Source organism: Bombina bombina, chromosome 2 (assembly GCF_027579735.1).
Source record: "Bombina bombina isolate aBomBom1 chromosome 2, aBomBom1.pri, whole genome shotgun sequence".
Lineage (NCBI taxonomy): Eukaryota > Metazoa > Chordata > Amphibia > Anura > Bombinatoridae > Bombina > Bombina bombina.
In genome coordinates this window covers 767230295-767252899 of record NC_069500.1, presented here as the reverse complement: position 1 = coordinate 767252899, position 22605 = coordinate 767230295, and the positions used below count along the sequence as shown (strand labels likewise).

At 37.2% G+C, this 22605-nt stretch overlaps 1 protein-coding gene across 2 annotated transcripts in view; it reads right to left on the bottom strand.

Annotated features, from left to right (window-relative positions):
• The window catches only part of DDX49 (DEAD-box helicase 49), a 66791-nt gene extending 44193 nt beyond the window's left edge, over nt 1-22598 (bottom strand). The window contains exons 1-4 of one of the 2 annotated variants that reach the window (XM_053702906.1): nt 22403-22535; nt 5467-5724; nt 5166-5289; nt 1509-1594 (exon numbers count right to left, since the gene is read on the bottom strand). In XM_053702906.1, the coding sequence (XP_053558881.1) occupies nt 1509-1594; nt 5166-5278 (199 nt within the window). In that variant the 5' untranslated portion in view covers nt 5279-5289; nt 5467-5724; nt 22403-22535. Of the gene's footprint in view, nt 1-1508; nt 1595-5165; nt 5290-5466; nt 5725-22402 lie in introns of both variants that reach the window. The other variant, XM_053702905.1, reaches the window with a different exon arrangement.
• Nucleotides 22599-22605: the final 7 nt, after the last annotated feature.

Here is a 22605-nt window from a genome sequence, read left to right as displayed (position 1 = left end):
TATATTTAAGTTAAGGGGTGTTAGGTTTAGGGGTTAATAAATTTAGTATAGTGGCGGCGACGTTGGGGGCGGCAGATTAGGGGTTAATAAATGTAGGTAGGTGGCGGCGATGTTAGGGCCGACAGATTAGGGGTTAATAATATTTAACTAATGTTTGCGAGGCGGGAGTGCGGCGGTTTAGGGGTTAATATGTTTATTATAGTGGTGGTGACCTTGGGGGAGGCAGATTAGGGGTTAATAAGTGTAGGTAGGGGGTGGCGACATTGGGGGCGGTAGAGTAGGGGGTTAATAAATATAATGTAGGGTTCGGCGATGTTGGGGGCAGCAGATTAGGGGTTCATAAGTATAATGTAGGTGGCGGCGGTGTCCGGAGCGGCAGATTAGGGGTTAATAATTATAATGTAGGTTTCGGCGATGTCAGGGCAGCAGATTAGGGGTTAATAAGTGTAATATTAGGGGTGTTTAGACTCGGGGTTCATGTTAGGTGTAAACATAACTTATTTCCCCATAGGAATCAATGGGGCTGCGTTAAGGAGTTGTACGCTGCTTTTTTGCAGGTGTTGGACTTTTTTCAGCCGGCTCTCCCCGTGATTCGTATGGGGAAATCGTGCACGAGCACGTTACACCAGCTCACCGCTGACTTAAGCAACCCTGGTATTGGAGTGAGATTTGGAGCAAAATTTTGCTCAACGCTCACTTCTTGTCTTTTAACGACGAGTTTCTGAAAACCCGTAATACCAGTGCTGTAGGTAAGTGAGCGGTGAGGGAAAACTGCTTGTTAGCACCGCACAGCCTCTAACGCAAAACTCATAATCTAGCCAAGTGTTTGCCTCAATTGCTTGTCAGTAGCCAAACTCTACCCATTTGTCTTATTTAGAGGAGGCTTGAGGCTGCAGACAACAAGGTAAAAAATTAGTATAAAATTGTTTTGCAGTTGTCATTTAAAATCAATAAGGGATTGATATGTATCAAGGTTATCCTTGAGAAGTCAGCTGTGTGCATTTCATGTTCTGAGAACTAGAAAGTCCACAATTTTCAGAGCTAGATTACATGAAAAGGGGGCAAAATAAATGAAAGTATTTTGCAAAGGTGTTTTATTATCCATAACTAAGCATTGGATACATTGGAATAGCGGATATAGGGACGTAATAATTACATTTTTAAGCATAAAAAATGCCTCTTCTGTTAAATGGCCCTTAAAGGAACATGAAACCCAAATGTTTCAAACTCAAATTTGATAATAAAAGAAAATTAGAAAGTTGATTAAAATCAAATTCTCCATCTGAATCCGATTTTGTTTTTAATGTCCCTTTAAAATCTATAGAGACAAGAATTCCCCTTAAAAGATTACATTACTTCTATGGGGGGGGGGCACTAATGTGTCTTTCCGTGAGTACTAATCGGAGTGCTACGTTTATGTAATTGGCCTGTATACTAATGGCAGCACCATGCAGTGTAGTTAGCCCCTCTTTGTGAAAAAGTAATCAAATGTTAGTCACAGTACTCACCCATTCCTCCCACTATTATACAATCCTTTAATCCCAAAGGTTTTCCAAGTACCCGGAATTGCTCTGCAATCTGATAGGCCAATTCTCTGTCAACAGATTGTTACATGAATCAAACAAGTATCATTTAATAGTTAAATTCTAACATCTATTGTCCAGATACCAATATCATACATGTTTATAATACATAGCTATATAGTTTTGTCATAAAAGGCAATATAAAAATAATTATAGTGAAGTTTTGGGGTATGAGGAAGGGGCTCATAACCTGAAATATTACTACAATTAAAAGGGACATTCCAGCCAAAATTGGAATCCCCATAGACACATTTCAAATTTGAATAGAAGCATTTTGTTATACATTTATTAGCACAAATGCTTCTAATAAAAGCTATAGCTGTTTCAAAAGTGTATTTAAATATGCACCGTGCACCAGCATTTTAAACACAGTTCTTGCTTAGAGAGCCTAAGTTGTTTGTACCATCTGGTAATGACTCAATTTGTTAATTGCTAACATGATACAAGCCCCACTGGTGCTCTGAGCAGCTGTAGTATTTAACATTCTGGTGAATTGACAATATCTAGCAATGCTTCACATGCACATGCAGAGAAAAATGTTAATACTACAACAGTGATAACTTTTACTAGAAGCATTTTTGTCAGTACATGTATATTGAAAATCTGTTTCTATTCAAAGATGTAACTAATCTATATGCATTTAAATTTTGACCAGAATGTCCCTTTAAATACTATATTTGAGAAAGTAAAGGTTATTCTTATATTGCTATTTGGTGCTGCCTTAGCACGCTAGTAGCTGACTTTGTGTATTGGTGCAGGCCCAATTGCAAATTCATTATATATTTATCAGGATGATACAACTTCAGGAATACCAGGGGATAAGGTTTGCACTTGTAACCTTGTGAAGTATGTGTGCATGCTTGCCAATTAGCTTCACAACTGTATATTCCTAGGAAGATCATGGATGATCAATTTACATAAATTTTTGAAGTCTGGCAAAATCAGGTTTCTTGCTTTAAACCGGTCAGGTTGATGTACAGGAAAATACATATTGGTAACATTATTTTAGACAAACTAGGAAACCTCAGAATAGGTTTTAAATTGCTTTATGTAATCCACCTAGTCTTACAATGGCAACCGGCGGGCATACATATACTGTTCCCAAAATTATAATAGCACTTACAATTTCAGCCAGGTCTTGGGAACCAGTTTATTGCTTCTACAGAGGATTATTACATCTCCTGCCCTCTCTGAAGGGAGGCCAGAGTGAACTACTTGATACAAACTCAAAATCTATTTAACATGTACTGTGAAATACACAATTATAACAGACTTGAGACAACATAAAATTGCATGGATGAACATTTATTTATTTTACTCATCTCCTTTAGGGCAAACAGAACTATGTGGTATAAGTATAGGACTTCGATTTAAACATTCAAAACAGTGCTAAATAAAAAAGAATTCAATTTTCTTTTTCATAATATACAATTGTCAATTGACAATTGTTTTGTTTCTAATACATTTTTTGATTATTTAATATTTATTGGTCTAATATCTGAACTGTACTACAAGACATATATAGTGGCAGTCTTTTTATATAGACTTGTTGTTATTTTGGGTTTTTACAGAGGATTATTCTAACAGACCTGTTTAGTGGCAGTGGATAAAAGTATGTCCGTGTGTGTGTGTTTTTGGTGTGTTTCTTTACTCTAAAAGCAGAATAATCTAATTTTTAAAAGCGCGTTACCTGATAACTTCGCTCTCTTCAGCAAAGTTTCCCTTTCCGGCAACCTCCATTACTTTCTATGGGAGACAGGGACTGGCTTTTTTTTTTTTTTTTTTTAAAGAATTCGATGAGGGCTGCCCCTTTGGGAGTGGACATGGAAAACCACGTCTGACATAGCAAAGTTTTTAGAACGGAACCCTATGTTATAGCAGTGTTCTCCCCAGGACCTGTTTAACAGGTGCACCAACCAGCTGATTTTACTGACCACCGACTAAAATTTTAACCAATATGAACCTAAAATGATCTAATATTAAAAACTGTCAATGTTTATTGCATATATTATCCTGTAATACATTTATGTTAATTTATGCAATTAATTTGTACTTTGGATAGCAGAAAATGTTATAATATTAGAAAGTATTACACTGCCCCCACCCAGCTACTTCATAATGCCACCCGGCTGGCAACATTTTCTGTGGAGAACACTGCATGGGTTGCCCTGGAGTAGTCTGGTCATGAAATATTTCAGATAGACAAATAGATATTACTGATTTAATTAATCAAGCAAGGAACATTCTTAAATGTCTATGCTAGGCCCAACCTAGGACTGCAGCTGAAAAACACTACAATAAAGCCTATTAAAAGACATTGCATTGATTTAGCACAATGGCGTTAATATACGCACAGTCTTAATAAAATATTACATACTTTCCCACTATTAAAACTACGCTGTACTTTAAATAAATGAAACTATTTAAAACATACAAATATTACAAAACTATTTGAACTGTAAAAATGTTACAAAAGCACCAATGAGAAATATAGGGGGGTGGGGGATGCAATACCTATGGGGAAAGAGAACATAAAGTTACATAACAGTTAAAAGGAACATTAAATATAAAACTAAATGTGAACTATTTAAACATTTTGATTTTTGACTATAAAGAAAGTTTTTTTTCTATATTTAAAAAGGGACATGAAACCCAATTTTTTTTGTTTTGTGGTACAGATAAAGCATACACATTTTAAACAACTTTCCAATTTACTTCTATTATCTAATCTGCTTAGTTCTTTTGGTATCCTTTGTTAAAAACATACCTAGGTAGGCTCAAGGAGCTGTGAGCTATCTGCTGATTGGTGGCTGCTCATATATACCGCTTGGCATTGACTTGCTGATGTGTTCAGCTAGCTCCCAGTAGTGCATTGCTCTTTCTTCAATAAAGAATACCTAGGTATGTTTTTCAACAATGCCAAGGGAACAACACAAATTAGATAATAGAAGTAAAATGGAAAGCAGTTTAAAACTGTATGCTCTATCTGAATTATGAAAGAAAAACTTTGGGTTTCATGTCCCTTTAATGTTAAGCAGACTAGCAACACTTTCCACTAATTAGTAAGCTATAGTGATATTTTAGTATCAATCTACATTAAACCCAAACATTTTATTTCATTATTCAGATAGAGAATACAATTTTAAACAAAATTCCAATTTACTTCTATTATCTAATTTTCTTCATTCTTTAGATATCCTTTGTTTAAGAAATAGCAATGCACATGGGTGAGCCAATCACACGAGGCATTTATGTGCAGCAATCAGCAGCTTCTGAGCCTATCTAGATATGCTTTTCGGCAAAAGATATCAAGAGAATGAAGTAAATTAGATAATAGAAGTAAATTTGAAAGTTGCTTAAAACTACATGTTCTTTCTAAATCATGAAAGAAAAAAAAATTGGGTTTAATGTCCCTTTAAACTGTGGTAGACAGAAATTTTGTCTCAGTTATGACGAATAATTTTTAATATGGAAAAGAAAAAAAAAAAAAAGAATCCAGCTCTGCAAGTAGAATTTTGTTCCAGACCTTCTCTAGCAGAGGTGTCAGAGTAATAAAAAACAAATGCAAAACACAGAACTCACCGGGTTGGTGTGATCACCAGGCAGAATATTCCATAAGGATCCTCTGACAGTTTCTGAAGAATAGGCAGCACAAATGCAGCTGTCTTCCCACTGCCTGTTTTGGCACATCCCATGCAATCTCGACCTAAAAGCACAATAAAAATGTCATCACCATGTTAGACTGACAGAACTGCTAAATGTCCTCAAATAGTGTTGATTTCATTTAATAAGCAAATACTTTAACTAGCACTGTATGTTCTGGCACTTCTATATACTACGTACATTTCTCAAATATATCAATATTACAAAGCTTGACAAATACCAGGGAGCGTAGAAATGGGATGTGACAGTAAACGGCACTTAACATGCTATCTTTTCATGGATCCTTTTTGCACATGGCAGCCAGGGTAGGACATAGTTCTCTTTCTCAGATTTCATGACAGCAACCAGAGAAAAGAGGATCCCAGCACAAGTTACCAGCCCATCACACCGGATAACATGCAGCCTACAAGCAGTGCGTCTTCTGAGCCAGACAGCATCATTTCACAGAAGGGAGCGGCACATTTCCATGAGCTGATCTCTGGATAAAGATGAGGAAAAACAACAAAGAGGAAGGTCTGCGCATTGTTGAGACCCCAGGCATGAACTGCAATTGTTAGCAAAAGATCTTGGAGCTTTAGAGCTCCTACATAGTTTGCGTTAATGTTAATTTAAAGTAACACTAAAGTCAAAATTAAACTTTCATGAATCAGGTAGAGCACACAATTGTAAACAACCTTCAAATTTACTTCTATTATCAAAATGTACACAATATTTTTATATGCAGACTTACTGAGGCACCTGCTCCTACTGAGCATGTGCAAGAGTTCACAGTATGTACGTATATGAGTGTTATTATTGGCTTATAGCTTTTACATAATACAGAGGGGGGGAATGGTACTAACTTTGAAATCTGACAAAAAAATGAGATTATATAATATACTTATTTGAATTTAAGCGCTTTTGCATTGTCTTTGTATTACATACAGTATTTGTAGATTAAAGTGAAAATAAACTTATCTGGTTTGCAATCTTCAGTAACAGTCTTTTTTAAAAAAACGATGAATGAAAGTCATATTATTTTTGGACAAAGTTATCTGTACTCAAAGTTATAGCCGTAATTAATAGATTTTGTAGACTCTCCTAATTCAACCCGTAATGGTCTTTTTTTTCTATCCTGGTCACGTTTTATAGACAGCCAATTGAAAATCTGGCCGTTAGGCGGCAGTCAAACTACGTCATCCGCCTACTTCTTATTTTGCGCATGCACATTCTTTTTCGACACTATTATATCAGGAGCGCGCCCCCATTTCGCGCATGCACATTCTATTTCTCTGGGCATAAACACGTTGGATACCGGTTTCGGCGAGAAGTGCATGCGCTGTAGATGGAGACATACCCGATTAGCGCATGCGCAATACAAACTTTCTTTGTGAATGCGGTTTTGAGATACGTATAGAGCGGGTGGGACCGCTCTATACGTCACCACACAGAAAAATAGGAAGTAAAGGATGGGAGGAGTTTGCATGCTAATGGTACGAAAATACATATTTACTAAAACTTGCAATAATTGAAAAATTTTATAAAATAAACTTAGCGATCTTAATATATTTAGGTAATAGAATAAATTGATGTGTTCTAAAAGGTAATAACTTTACTTTCACTTTAAGCAATTCTACTGTATTTAAAAGTCCTTTAAGAAAAAATATAGAGTAGCAATTATAGTGTATGTTTTAAAAGGGATTACACTGTAAAATTGTTTTCAATTTAAAAGTGTTACACCCGCTACAGAGAATAAGATACTGGAAATATCACCTTTGGGCTTGTTTTTGTATATGAAATAGCAGTTTTGCCCATTTAAAATAGTCCATTTTATATGGACTGAGCTTGCAGAAATAGAATATATCCTTACCTTATCTATTTTACTATACACACACATTATGCTGATACTTACAGAGAGCAATTGAAAAGGAAAAAAGTGATTACTTATTATTCTCTTCCAACCTTCCCCAAACTGAGAACGTGTAAGTTCAAAAAATTGCGTGCAAGCCTGAAGCCCTATATGGCAGACGTTTTGCAACAATACTATACATTAGCAAGAGCACTAGATGACAGCACTATTTCCTGTTATGTATTGCCAGGGGAGAGACAGAAAAGACAGTGGCTTAAATAGCACTCATCCTTACTGATTATTGGATATAAAACTTATATACTTTAATGTTAAAAGTTAAAAATAGGGTAGAACATCCCTAATAATTCCTAAACCCACTACCTTAGAAACAAAAAGCAAAAACAAACACCAAACCGACAGTCACTTTTCTGTTTCCTGGCCGATAACAGGAAACGTCGGCATCAGGTGGCTGAAGTGACTGTACAGTGTTGGAGTAAAGTAATAAAAACAAACGCGTTTCGGCTAATATATAGCCTTTATCAATGCTATACTTTACAGTGTCAAATCGTTTAAGCCGAAGCTCAAGCGTGTATGGCCTTATATACCGGTCTATAGCTTCACAAACCGCCAATCCAAAGTGTCAAGAGGGAAACGCCTACATATTGTCCAATCGTAGTGTGAGGCCAGAAACACCCTCCATTTTGACTACTGTGTATGGCTGATGAGTGTGACTTCCGCCATAACCTACACGCTCATTGGGTGACTAAAAAGAACTAACACAAATGCCCGATTGTATGGTACCAATGTTGCGATCATATTGTCCAGTCAGGGAAACAAAAAATATGCTTTCAAACACGATCGATTTTCTGTAAAGCATCACTATATGACACCACTATGTCATGTGAATGAATTCGTCACGATCGTGATAAGCATAACAGTACACTGATGCGAACGTCTTAAAAACAACCAAGTTACACCCGGATCCAAATGAACACACTATAAGTTTATCGGATACAAGAATATACCAATTATAGTTATTTATATAGTTCTTGAGTACCGTATATCGTAATAAGTGCGACTTAGTATTTTATTTGTAAATTTCAATTGGGTTGCAGGTTAGATGGTAAGTATTAAGACTATGATCTTATGAATAAGCAGCAGTGTCAGTGTGTAACATTAAAACTTTATTATAATTGACATTTATCCACCAAAAACACAGTATGATTCATACTTTTAACAGTAATGCAGAAGAATGTGTACAACCCTTTATCCTCGTATCCATATAAGTAGTATTGGTAAATTTATTAGGATATTAAAATTATTAAGTTCACATCCAAATAGAACTGCATCTGTATGTGTAAGGATATTTAGATATATGTATATTGTGATCATAAATTCAATAATTTAAAGTATGTGAGGTATGTTACAGCTGACATATGCTTAATATAATGCCATTATGGGTCATGTCATTAAGACATGAGCATAACCATAATGGACTAGGTTACCATATATTAAAAGGGCATAAGGTTGCCTAAGAGTCATCCAATTAGATATACACCCAGTAATTATTATACTCATTCATGCCATTGGGCATGACGGTATTCAGATTAAAAACCCACTTAGTTTCCATCTGTAATAATTTGTTCTCAGTACTTCCCCCTCTTATTCCAGGCTTAAGTCTTTCCAAACCCCAACATTTTAAAGCATTGGTTTTCCCATTGTGGGCATGTAGAAAGTGTCTTGCGACACTTGTGATTTGTTTATGTTTATCCACATCCCTCTGGGCAGTCCTTATATTACTGAGATGTTCTGTAATACGTGTTCCCATACTCCTTGTTGTCATACCAACATAGTATAAATTACAGCTGCAAGAGATACAGTAGATGACATTAGTGCTCTGGCAGTTAATATGTTGTCTAATTTTACACGTATTTCCAAATCTATCCACTATTGTTTGTTTTTTAACCATATGCTGGCATATTGAACAATGCCCACACGCGATAGAACCTATATAAATAACTATAATTGGTATATTCTTGTATCCGATAAACTTATAGTGTGTTCATTTGGATCCGGGTGTAACTTGGTTGTTTTTAAGACGTTCGCATCAGTGTACTGTTATGCTTATCACGATCGTGACGAATTCATTCACATGACATAGTGGTGTCATATAGTGATGCTTTACAGAAAATCGATCGTGTTTGAAAGCATATTTTTTGTTTCCCTGACTGGACAATATGATCGCAACATTGGTACCATACAATCGGGCATTTGTGTTAGTTCTTTTTAGTCACCCAATGAGCGTGTAGGTTATGGCGGAAGTCACACTCATCAGCCATACACAGTAGTCAAAATGGAGGGTGTTTCTGGCCTCACACTACGATTGGACAATATGTAGGCGTTTCCCTCTTGACACTTTGGATTGGCGGTTTGTGAAGCTATAGACCGGTATATAAGGCCATACACGCTTGAGCTTCGGCTTAAACGATTTGACACTGTAAAGTATAGCATTGATAAAGGCTATATATTAGCCGAAACGCGTTTGTTTTTATAACTTTACTCCAACACTGTACAGTCACTTCAGCCACCTGATGCCGACGTTTCCTGTTATCGGCCAGGAAACAGAAAAGTGACTGTCGGTTTGGTGTTTGTTTTTGCTTTTTGTTTCTAAGGTAGTGGGTTTAGGAATTATTAGGGATGTTCTACCCTATTTTTAACTTTTAACATTAAAGTATATAAGTTTTATATCCAATAATCAGTAAGGATGAGTGCTATTTAAGCCCCTGTCTTTTCTGTCTCTCCCCTGTTAATATTAATTTAAGGGACAGCACCGGAATCTGTTTCACAGATTCTTTTTCCTTACTTAGCATACGTGTGTAGTGCCAGTTTATATTTTCTCTAAACTGTTATGTATTGCTCCAGACGTGCACGCTGCCTACCTAGGTATCTCTTCAACAAATGAATGAAGCAAATTTGATAATAGAAGTAAATTGGAAACTTTCTTTAAATTGTATTATATATCTGAAATCATGAAAGAAAAATGTTGGGTTTCATGTCCCTTTAATAATCTTCCTGGCTTCAACTTTTCATTTAAATGTGTCAACCTCTGACTAAGTTATACTTGCACATTGTTTACTGATATGGAGAAAGTATCTGTATTTGGAGAACAGGGAAAGAAACTGTAAAGCACTAGCAAAAGTGTAGTTTAATTCAGCATAAGAACATCTGTTTGTAGACATATAAATTGTTGTTCACTTTACAACATAGGTTTTATGTAATAAAATTATGTTTTTTCCAGATCTATAAAAGTAGTAGTTATATAATTTTCAATCTAGTTAATTGAGATAGTTTTACTTGCTATTTCGCCCTCTACTGGATGTTGTATGGAATCAGCAAATTAATCATTTTGTATTGCCTACCCAGCTACTTCCTTGCAGATTACCGGGAGAATTGAGGTGTTTAAAACTGAACAAGCTGGGGATCTACACCAAAATCTGAATTTGTTTAATATTTACAAGTCTAACTTAAAGGGACGGTATACTCTAAAATTGTTTTTCCCTTAAAGGGATACTGAAACCAATTTTTTTTTCTTTCAAGATTCAAACAGAGCAAGCAATTTTTAGCAACTTTCTAATTTACTCCTATTATCAATTGTTCTTTGTTCTCTTGGTATCTTTCTTTGAAAAAGCTGAAATGTAAGCTTACGAGCCAGTCCATATTTGGTTCAGCACCTGGGTTGCGCTTGCTGATTGGTGGCTAAATGTAGCAGGTAAAATGGGTCATTGGGAACAAATTAAAGAGAACATTTTTGAGTAAACTGTCCCTTTAAAAAGGGAGCAAATGTCTTATCTTGGCCCTCCCTGGTAGTAATACCTACCAGTGAGAACCCCTACCTGTAGAGGCGTGAACAGAACTGCCCACTCCCCTAATTACTTGTACATAGGTAACTCCCAGACAGTATCACCCCCTCCTCCTAATTCTGTCCAGCCTTTAAGGGGGACAGACCTGGGAGACCCTCTCCATTTTCTTATACAGAAGTTCAAGATTGTTGGTGTGTGGGCATTGTCTGGCTTCCATGTGGGCTTTACTTATGTGTCTTCATGAACAGCAAGGTCTTTGTCCTGTGGGCACTGTAGTCCTATATAGGCAGTGGACGCTTCATCCAAGGTTGCCATCTTGACTGTGAAGTCATCATCCTGCAATGTCACAGGGGCCGCATCGGAGGGCTGTTCCGGTTGGCGCGCACCAATATTTAAAGCCTTGGTGTCGGCTTACTGGTAGAGTTTCCCTGCTGCTTTTTCCATAAGCAGTTTGAACTCCGCAAAAAAAATGAATTTCCTGCAAGTTGCTGGTATGTCAGTCAGATCTTTAGCTGTTACCTGGGGATAGCCTTGGGGTTGATTCATACCTCATAATTTCTGCATTTATGCAGACAGCAATATGGAGGATACTGCCTCTGAGATTGTGACTGCCCAGAATCCCCCTCTGACACAAAAGTAAGTTATGCACATTATGTTTTTACTATGTATATATATATATATATATATATATATATATATATATATATATATATATATATATATATATATATATATATATATATATATATATATAAAGCATAAGTTAAAGCGAGACACGGAAAATAGGGGAAATCATCCCTTATGATTACAAAGCAAGGGAATTCAGCACTCTTTAAATCTTTAACATGGGCATTTTATTATTCACATCTTTTTCAAGTCTGCCACTTGATACAAAGAAACACCTGCGTGAAAGTTACAACAACTCATCAAACTAGTAAGTTACTTAATCAACCATAAACAACCTACATGTATAGTGCCCCTGTAGGTATCAAGATGCAAACATAATAGCAAAAATACAAATGCATACACATTTAGAGCAACCGCAAACTGAGCCAGTTCTTTAAGCATTCAAATACTCCTTTTACTTGTTGGCATATAATTTCCTTTAAAGGTATTCAAAACCAAACAAAGAAAGAGGTGCACCTCGTTATGCTCGATTTAGGGAACTGTATGAGAAAAGTCACTGTGGTTATATTACCTGCTGACCGTGGCTTTCGGCGCACACAAGGTCTATAGGCCTCAATTCTTTAGATCACCTTATGACTTGTTTATTTTGTGATTCCTCACAATCATACTTTGTTAAACAAGCAGTATACTATGGCACATACCACCTCCACCGGAAGGCCTTTCTCGTCTTGTTTCAGGTTTGTTGCAAAACCAAAAGTGATCTCACTGCTCACCGCGACCTTGCTGGATTCCCATAGCTTTATTATAGTCGCTCACCTGAGCCAGGCACTGATGCCGTTTGCTGCTGTTAACTTAAGGATGATTCCTTCTTTACTTTGGATCTTGTTGTGTGCCAAAGAATGCCCGGTTTGTGACATCATCTCTGCTAGTAGTACCTGCTTGTAAATCATGGAGATCCTGCTGTTGCTAAGAGCTAACATAGCTTCTTGCCTGTTTTGCTCCATACAGGTTCCCTTTATTTCTTGCTCAGTTTCTCAAGCTCTGTCAATTCTCCTTGAGACAAACGTTTGCATCTTGCTTAGAAATAGCCTGTACACAAAGGACTGTTTTAGCCAACGACATGTTCGTTTCACCCCTGCATACAAACTGAATTCGTCATGGATTACTCTCTCATCACCTGTGCTCAATCGAGTGGCAGACTTGAAAAATATGTGAATATTAAAATGCCCATGTTAAAGATTTAAAGAGTGCTGAATTCCTTTTCTTTGGAATCATAAGGGATGATTTCCCCTATTTTTCGTGTCTCGCTTTAACTTATGCTTCAAATAATTATTTCAAGGGTCTGCTCCAATTCTCCCAAAGATGATAAATTGGAGATTTGATATAGTGGGTTTAAAATAATGGATTATATGTAGGATTAAAAGGTCTCTCTCAACTATTTTGGATATATAGATAAATATAGATAGATAGATAGATAGATACACACAGTACAGTACACACAGGCTTATAGATTTTCTAGACCTGAGCCACTGCCTAAGCCCACCTGTTCTCTTTGTGAAAGTCTGTGCTGGCAGAATAAGAAGTTATGTAAAACTTTTATTGGGCAAATTTATGGTGGAAGCTTTTCTGCCATTTTGCACATGAGCAAGCTCCCCGTTGTCCCTATGATGTTTCTGAACCGGTTTATGATGGGGAAATAGTTTCTGAAGTTTATACACCACCATCTTTTGATTCTTCAACTTGTTGTAAATGTATTAAATGTTTAAGAGAGATTTTGGATATTGAGGATGAACAGCCACAATTTTCTAGTGATTGGATTAAGTCTGTTTCTGAGCCTGCTATGGTTTTTCCAGTAGTTTTTAAATAACTTTTCTAAACCTAAGAGAGAATTGTGAATATCAGAGAAGATGTATAAATCCTGTCCCTTAGATAAAAGCTTGCATTCTGTTTTCCTCTCCACCCAAAGAGGATGCTGCTATTGCAAGATAATCTAAAAAGATATTTTTTCCTACTGGTCATTGTAGAGATGCTATGGATAAGAAAATGGATCAAAATTTAAAAATACTTTTTATGCAGCAGGGCGCTGTATTTCATTCTCTATTAGCCATATTTTATGCTCTTAAAGGGATACTAAACCCATTTTTTTATTTAATGATTCAGATAGAGCATGCAATTTTAGCCCCTTAATGACCACAGCACTTTTCCATTTTCTGACCGTTTGGGACCAAGGCTATTTTTACATTTCTGCGGTGTTTGTGTTCAACTGTAAATATTCCTCTTACTTATTTATTGTACCCACACATATTAGATACCGTTTTTCTCGCCATTAAATGGACTTTCTAAAGATACCATTATTTACATCATATCTTATAATTTACTATAAAAAAAAATGTATAAAAATGAGGAAGAAATGAAAAACACACACTTTTTCTAACTTTGACCCCAAAATCTATTACACATCTACAACCACCAAAAAACACCAATGCTAAATAGTTTCTAAATTTTGTCCTGAGTTTATAAATACCCAATGTTTACATGTTCTTTGCTTTTTTTGCAAGTTATAGGGCCATAAATACAAGTAGCACTTTGCTATTTCCAAACCACTTTTTTTCAAAATGAGCGCTAGTTACATTGGGACACTGATATCTGTCTGGAATCCCTGAAAATCCCTTGACATGTATATATATTTTTTTTAGAAGACAACCCAAAGTATTGATCTAGGCCCATTTTGGTATATTTCATGCCACCATTTCACCGCCAAATGTGATCAAATAAAAATAAAAATTGTTCACTTTTTCACAAACTTTAGGTTTCTCATTGAAATTATTTACAAACAGCTTGTGCAATTATGGCACAAATGGTTGTAAAAGCTTCTCTGGGATCCCCTTTGTTCAGAAATAGCAGACATATATGGCTTTAGCATTGCTTTTTTGGTAATTCGAAGGCCGCTAAAAGCCGCTGCGCATCACATGTGTATTATGCCCAGCAGTGAAGGGGTTAACTAGGGAGCTTGTAGGGTTATTTTTAGCTTTAGTGTAATGTAGTAGAAAACCCAAAGTATTGATCTAGGCTCATTTTTGTATATTTCATGCCACCATTTCACCGCCAAATGCCATCAAATAAAAAAAAAAATTGTTCACTTTTTCACAAATTTTAGGTTTCTCACTGAATTTAATTACAAACAGCTTGTGCAATTATGGCACAAATGGTTGTAAATGCTTCTTTGGGATCCCCTTTGTTCAGAAATAGCAGACATATATGTGTTTGGCGTTGCTTTTTTGGTAATTAGAAGGCCGCTAAAAGCCGCTGCGCATCACACGTGTATTATGTCTAGCAGTGAAGGGGTTAATTAGGTAGCTTGCAGGGATAATTTTAGCTTTAGTGTAGAGATCAGCCTCCCACCTGACATCACACCCCCTGATCCCTTCCAAACAGCTCTCTTCCCTCCCCTACCCCACAATTGTCCCCGCCATCTTAAAGGGACATTAAACACTTTGAGATGGTAATATAAAATGATAAATTGTATATATAAAACAACTCTGCAATATACTTTCATTATTTATTTTGTCCTCTTTGCCTGTAATTCCATTCTGAAATTGTGAGCTTTTCAGTTCCTGTTAAAAATGGAAGTGCAGAACACTGTTATATTCCACACAGCCATTGGCTGCACACTCTAGTGACCTATTTATAACGGTCCCTAATTGGCCACAGCAGAGAAGGTAACACAAGTTACAACATGGCAGCTCCCAGTGTTTTATAGACACTAAAACTTTACACTTATTTTGTCACTTTTTAAACAACTAATGAAACTTTAAAAAATACATCTACATGTTAGTTATGGACTAATCTTTTCTTTGAATGCATCATTCTATCTAGCATGTATTTAGTGTTTAATGTCCCTTTAAGTACTGGCAGAAAGACCGCCAGCACTAAAGTAAAAGTTGTTTTTTGTTTTTTTTAAAAACCCATAATTCTGCTGTTTAGGATCCCCACTTAGCCCCGACCTCCCTGACACCCCCCCCCCCCAAAAACAGCTCTCTAACCCTCCCCCTCTACTTTATGGTGCGCCATCTTGGGTACTGGCAGCTGCCCAGTTTGAAATAAAATATGTTGGGGGGTTTTATGTTTTATTAAAACATTATTCAATGTTTTCTGTAGTGTAGCTGCCCCCCTCAACATCGAACCCCCACCCTCTTCCAGATCCCTTACCTGAAAATTCCCACCCTCCCCAGTCCTCTCTCCCACCTTATTATAAACATTTATTGTGCCATAGTGTACGGTTTCCACCCGCACCCGCCCCCAAACGTGATCCCGCCCCCCTCCTTCACGATGGCCGCCCACCCACTGCCTTGCATCAGCTCCCACACACCAACGATCACGGCCATCGATGTCCGATACAGAGAGGGCCACAGAGTGTCTCTCTCTGCATCGGACTGCTAGAAAATGTTATTGCAGGATGCCTCAATATCGAGGCATCACTGCAATAACATGAAAGCGTCTGGAAGCGATCAGGATCGCTTCCACCGCTTTCCAATACCAACGACGTACAGGGTACATCCTTGGTCATTAAGGACCTTTTTTGTAGGAAGTACCCTGTACATCGTTGGTCCTTAAAGTGAAGGTCAGGTTACTAATAGTGCCCCACAACATTGCATAGACGTTTAAAAATTAACAAGGGTTTAATTCATGACATGTTTCATATGTATATATTTAGAATTTTTACCTATCTAACGCTACGACGAAAAGCGCAGCTCTCCCGCCCGCCATATTGTCAAAATGATTCACAGATGACGACTTGTAAAACAACGAATCCTTGTTTCCCCCCCCGGGGCTTCTGTCCCTTTGCATAAACGTCACGGCCCGGGGGAAATGAGGATTGGTTCTTTTACGAATCATCATCTGTCAATCAATTTGACAAAATGGCTTATCGTCGCAGCGGTAAATAGGTATATATATATATATATATATATATATATATATATATATATATATATATATATATATATATATATATATATATATATATATATATATATATATATCAATCACAATTATAAAGAAGTAGCTAAGAAGGATATATTACTCCTTGTTAAAGAAAGGGTATTCAGCAATCTTTAGTTTGAAACACCATATATTTATTTATAAAAAAAAACAAATATATTCTATAAGAAACTAAAGAAGTCTCTTTGCCACATTCTATAACAAATTACATGTAAACCCAATTCTTACATATCTGTATGACTAGATACAAATAGGATAACTGTAACAATAGGTGGTTTAATTTGAAACAATCTATTATGAGCTGTTACAGGAAACCTCTAAAACCAAACAATATGGCACAGAAAGTCCCACATGTAAAGACAGAGTAATGGCTGGTGAAAAAGCGTCCAGGTTAGATGATATGTTCAGCTATTATATGCACAGTTCATAACTTAGGCTTCTTTCCGGTGTATAACCGTGGTTCACACCGCACTCTAGGTTTAAACCGGACTTGTATGAGAGCTAGCAAAGTCAATACTGTAAGTGCTTACGTGACCTGAGCGGTAGAAGTGGCTTGTATTTCCCTCCCTTTCACGGGAGCTCGTACACACACAAGTAGCTTGATTTCATCTGTTAAGCCCTCCTACATCTCTGACGTCACTGGACAGCTTGTAAAGAGCTCCGGTGCAAACGTACACACACCTGCCTTGTATGCAAACAGCACTGCTCAGTGAGAGGCGAATAGACACATGAACCTCTTCTCTCTCAAAATGCCATCTCCAACCAGGGTGCTAAAACTGTGCAGTCCCGGTATTAATATTTACACCAGCATCATCCATACAAGGTTTACACTTAATCACCATACTCAGTCCCAGCGGCTCATATGAATCCAATACACAGGGGGTATTGCATATAGAAAGTGTCCAGACTCAATCTGTGCAGCAGCATGATACAAAAAGCCTTATTGCCAACAGCATATGTGTGTTCACCCCTAAGGCAGACTCACACTAGCTGTTTTGAGTCTAGCCAGAAATAGTAGTAGGGATGACCTCCTTTACAAAAGTAAGCAAAAAGATACCAGTAAGCAAATAAGATTCATAACAACATTTAATGATCAATGGAACAACTTAAGATATACACTCAAAAAGAATTGGCATATTCTACAATTAGATGATAAAGTTAAAGAGGTAGTGGGAGATTACCCCCTCCTCACAGCCAAGAGGGCCCCGAATTTGAAAAATAAACTAGTGAGAAGTAATTTTGTGAAAAGTCCCTCATCAGCAGACTGGCTTAGGAAGAATAGGGGTATTAAAGGAAGCTGCCCTATATGGAAAGGAGCCATAGGTTCTCTGGTAATGGGAGTAGTGAATATGACATTAGGTATTTTTTTTAATTGTGATTCAGTAGGGGTGGTATATTTGCTACATTGTGGGTGCCCCCGTTTCTATGTAGGGAAAACCAAATGTGTACTCAAAAGATATGATTCAGGAACATAGAGATGACATGTACTGTAAAAGAGATACCAATGTCGCGAGACACTTTAAAAAGTATCATGCAGGAGATCCCTGTTCTTTAAAATTTACAGCCATTGACGAGGGAGATTTGAACAATAGAGGGGGTGAAGTGGACAAAATTTTACTTCAAAAGGAAGCAAGGTGGATTTTTGTGCTAAAAACAAGGCTTCCACTAGGCCTTAATGACAAAGTAGAGTATGCCTGCTTTTTATAATTGATAGATGAGAAGTAGGATGTATTATTAACTGTGTTGTTAAATTTGTAGGTCTTTTTACACAATAACATAATGTTTCTTATCTAAGGTAAAAGATCCATAGTAGAGTGGTATATATCTGGAGGTGTACGCCATTATCTATGAGAAGTTTTTTAGCTTAGTGTTTTCCAAGTTTAGAAATAACAAGATGTAAATACGTTTTTTAAAAAAGCATGTGAGAAAAATTTGATATGTCCCTGATTAAGTGTAAACCGCGCTACGGAATTTGGCGGCGCTATACAAATAAATGATAATAATAATAATAATAATAATGGATGATGCTAGTGTAAATATTAATACCGGGACTGCACAGTTTTAGCACCCTGGTTGGAGATGGCATTTTGAGAGAGAAGAGGTTCATGTGTCTATTCGCCTCTCACTGAGCAGTGCTGTTTGCATACAAGGCAGGTGTGTGTACGTTTGCACCGGAGCTCTTTACAAGCTGTCCAGTGACGTCAGAGATGTAGGAGGGCTTAACAGATGAAATCAAACTACTCGTGTGTGTACGAGCTCCCGTGAAAGGGAGTCCCAGGAGGGGAATACAAGCCGCTTCTACCGCTCAGGTCACGTAAGCACTACAGTATTAACTTTGCTAGCTCTCGTACAACTCCGGTTTAAACCTAGAGTGCGGTGTGAACCACGGTTATACACCGGAAAGAATGGGCACCTAAGTTATGAACTGTGCATATAATAGCTGAATGTATCATCTAACCTGGACGCTTTTTCATCAGCCATTACTCTGTCTTTACGTGTGGGACTTTCTGTGCCATATTGTTTGGTTTTAGAGGTTTCCTGTAACAGCTCATAATAGATTGTAACAATAGGTGGTTCAATGCGAAACAGTTATCCTATTTGTATCTAGTCATACAGATATGTAAGAATTGGATTTGCATGTAACTTTTTATAGAATATGTGGCAAAGAGACTTCTTTAGTTTATTATAGAATATATTTGTTTTTTTTATAAATAAATATATGGTAAAGAGTGCTGAATTCCCTTTCTTTAACAAGGAGGAGTAATATATCCTTCTTAGCTACTTCTTTATAATTGTCATATATCTCTGTACTAGGGTCTGCACTATTTCCCTTTAATAAGGGCTTTAAACACTATACACCTGGTAGTGATATCCAGGTAAGGGATTTAACTTATATATATATATATATATTAACACGTCTATGCAATGCCATGGGGCACTATTAGTAAACTGACCTTCACTTTAAGGGGCTAAGAAACTTTCTAATTCACTCCTATTATTTTTTCTTCATTCTCTTGCTATCTTTATTTAAAAACCAGGAATGTAAAGCATAGAAGCCAGCCCATTTTTGGTTTAGAGCCTGGGTTATTACTTGCTTATTGGTGGCTAAATGTCAGCCACCAATAAGCAAACGCTATCCATGGTGCTGAATTTAACATGGTCCGGCTCCTAAGCTTTAAATTCCTGCTTTTTAAATAAAGATAGCAAGAAAACGAAGAGAAATTGATAATAGGAGTAAATTAGAAAGTTGATTAAAATTGCATGCTCTATCTGAATCATTAAAGGAAAAAAAATGTAGGTTTAGTATCCCTTTAAGGCTTCTGAAGCTTGGTGTCAGAATATGTCTCTGTCTCTACCTGAAGATTTAAATATTTTACCTTTCATTACAGATTTTAAGAAGGTAACTTCATTTTGTCTCCTTGCTGCTTCAGAGATGTTAGAGCTTAATGCTAAATCCATGGTGACTGCTAACCAGGAGCGTAGAGCCTTGTGGTTACGTAATTTGGACGCTGATCCTGTTTCTAAGGTTAACCTTTTGGGCCTTCCATTCGAAAAGGGATATGCTGTTTAACAAGCAAATAGACCTATTATTCTCAAAGAGATCTGGAGGTAAGAGTCCTTTTCTCCCTTCTGCTCCTAAGACAAAAAAGAATGTTCCTTATGCTCACAGGTGACAATCTTCCTATCAAAATTTTAAGTATTCCCCTAAGAAGGATTCCTTTAATTCCCAGAAGTGGAAATTAAAGTCTCAGACCAGTGGTAGGGGTTGTGGTAAACCATTTCCAAACCAGCAAATTATGACGGTGTCGCTGCCCAAGCTCCTCCTCTTGTTGGAGACAGGCTTGCAAGATTCAGGGAGGATTGGGCAACCAGTATCTCAGACAGATGGATCCTCAATCTTCTATCAGAAGGTTATTACCTAGAATTAAGGAAGAAGCCTCGTTTACCTCACTTGGAGAATTTGCCACCCCCAAAGGATCCAGTAAAGATAGAATACATCAGTTTATCATCAAGCTATTAAGGGTCATGTTATCCAGAGAGTACCTGTGTACAGACAGAATCAGGGATTTTATTCCCCACTTTTCCTATTGAAAGAGGATGGGAATTGGAGACCAATCCTTGACCTTCGCAAACTAAACTCATTTCTGGCTTCAAGGCCATAAGTATTCAAGTTGACAACATGGTTGCTGAAGTCTCCTAGATTGCATCTAACAAATATTTCAACTTCTGTTATTGAATCTCTATTACAAGCTAGGAAAGGTTCAACTTCCAGAATTATAGAGCTTGGGATGTCTTTTCTACATGGATGCTCGAACATCAAGCCTCTACAGCTTCTATTCATCACTCTCATGTACTTCAATTTTTAGATGATGGATTTCTTCAGGATCTTAGTGCTCAAACTTTAAAGGTTCAAGTGTCTGCCATTCCTGCAATTTCCGGAATTAAGTGGGCTCAAAATCCTATAATTACTCAGTTTTTCCAAGCCTTGGCTCATATCCAACCTTTTACTAAAACAGCTATACCTTCCAGGGATTTGACATTAGTCTTAGAAGCTCTAATGGAAGATCCATTTGAACCTATTTGTGAGGTTTCCCTCTGGTTTCTTACTTTGAAGACAATTTTTATAGTAGCCATTACCTCAGCTCGTTGAGCTTCAGAACTTCAAGCTCGTTTGGTAAAAGAATTATCCCTTTGCTTTCATCAAGACAAAGTTGTTCTTCGAACTGTACCAGAATTTCTAAAGTCTGGATTTCATAAAAATCTACATATCATCATGCCTTCTTTTTGAGCAGAAAGTCAGCAGGTTCAAGGGAAACCTCTATATCGTTTGGATGTTGTTTGATGTTTTTAAGTTTTTATGTTACTAGAACACAATCAACTTGTAAGAGTGATCGATAATTCATTATCCCTGAAGGGTCTAGAATTAGTTAAGTCCACTTTTTCAAATTGGATTGCTCAGGCTATTTCAAGAGCATATAAGCAGAGAGGTGAACAGTTCCAGAAGGGCTTAAAAAGCACATTCAACAAGGGCAGTCGTACATCTCGGGCTTTGCACGCAGATGCTACTCCTGAAGAAATTTGCCAAGCTGCGGTTTGAAAGTCATATCATACCTTTATTGCCCACTACCCATTTGTCAATAAGCATCTGCAATGTTTGGTCGTAAGATCCTTTCTTCCGTTTTGTCCTAATTTTTGCAGTTATATTCGCATTTCATTATTACTGCTTAATTTTTCTTTCCCACCCTTATGTTTTTTTTAAAGCTTTTGATTCTTCGCACTGGTAGATATAACTACCAGGGAGGGTCAAGATAACTAGAAATTTTCACCCAAAATATATTAATTCCTATATCTTGGCCGATATCCCAGGGTAATAGCTACCAGACTCCCTCACAATTTTTTCCATGACCACCTATTGGCTGTACATCTCTATGAGGAGAGGGTAATACTGTCTAGGAGTTACCTATATACAGGTAACTAGTTGAGTGGGTAGTTCTGTCCACGCCTCTTCGGGGAGGGGTTGTCATTGGTAGGTATTACCAAGGGATATGAGCCAAGATATAGAAAATTCTATATTTTGGGTGAAAATTTCTAGTTATTTTCTCCTATCGTTTTAGTATTATCATATACATTGCTCTGTGGCACAAAGATAAAAAGCTCAATTTGTTCTTGGATCTGTTAACTACCAACCAACTCTGCAAGCACCTTCATTCAGCCAATAAGTTAACACATGCCGGCTGTATCACATTTGATCTATCACTACAGCTTCAGGGTACACATTGCTGTGCATCGCCATCTCTAAATGTCTTACTCTACCTGAGCTCCCTGAACTTCTAATTTACCTTCCAGAATGGCCGGGATGCAGTTCTCTTGCACTGGACTGGGTTTGCATATTCCAAGTTGTCTGCACTGATCAATCAACCATGAAGAAAGTCCAAGTTCGTCAAAAGCCTTCATCTTTCTACACGTGCAACGCACTTCCGGCGCAGCAATTGTACCTCAATATCGTTTCTATCAAGAATCCGTGTCACATTACTAAACTACA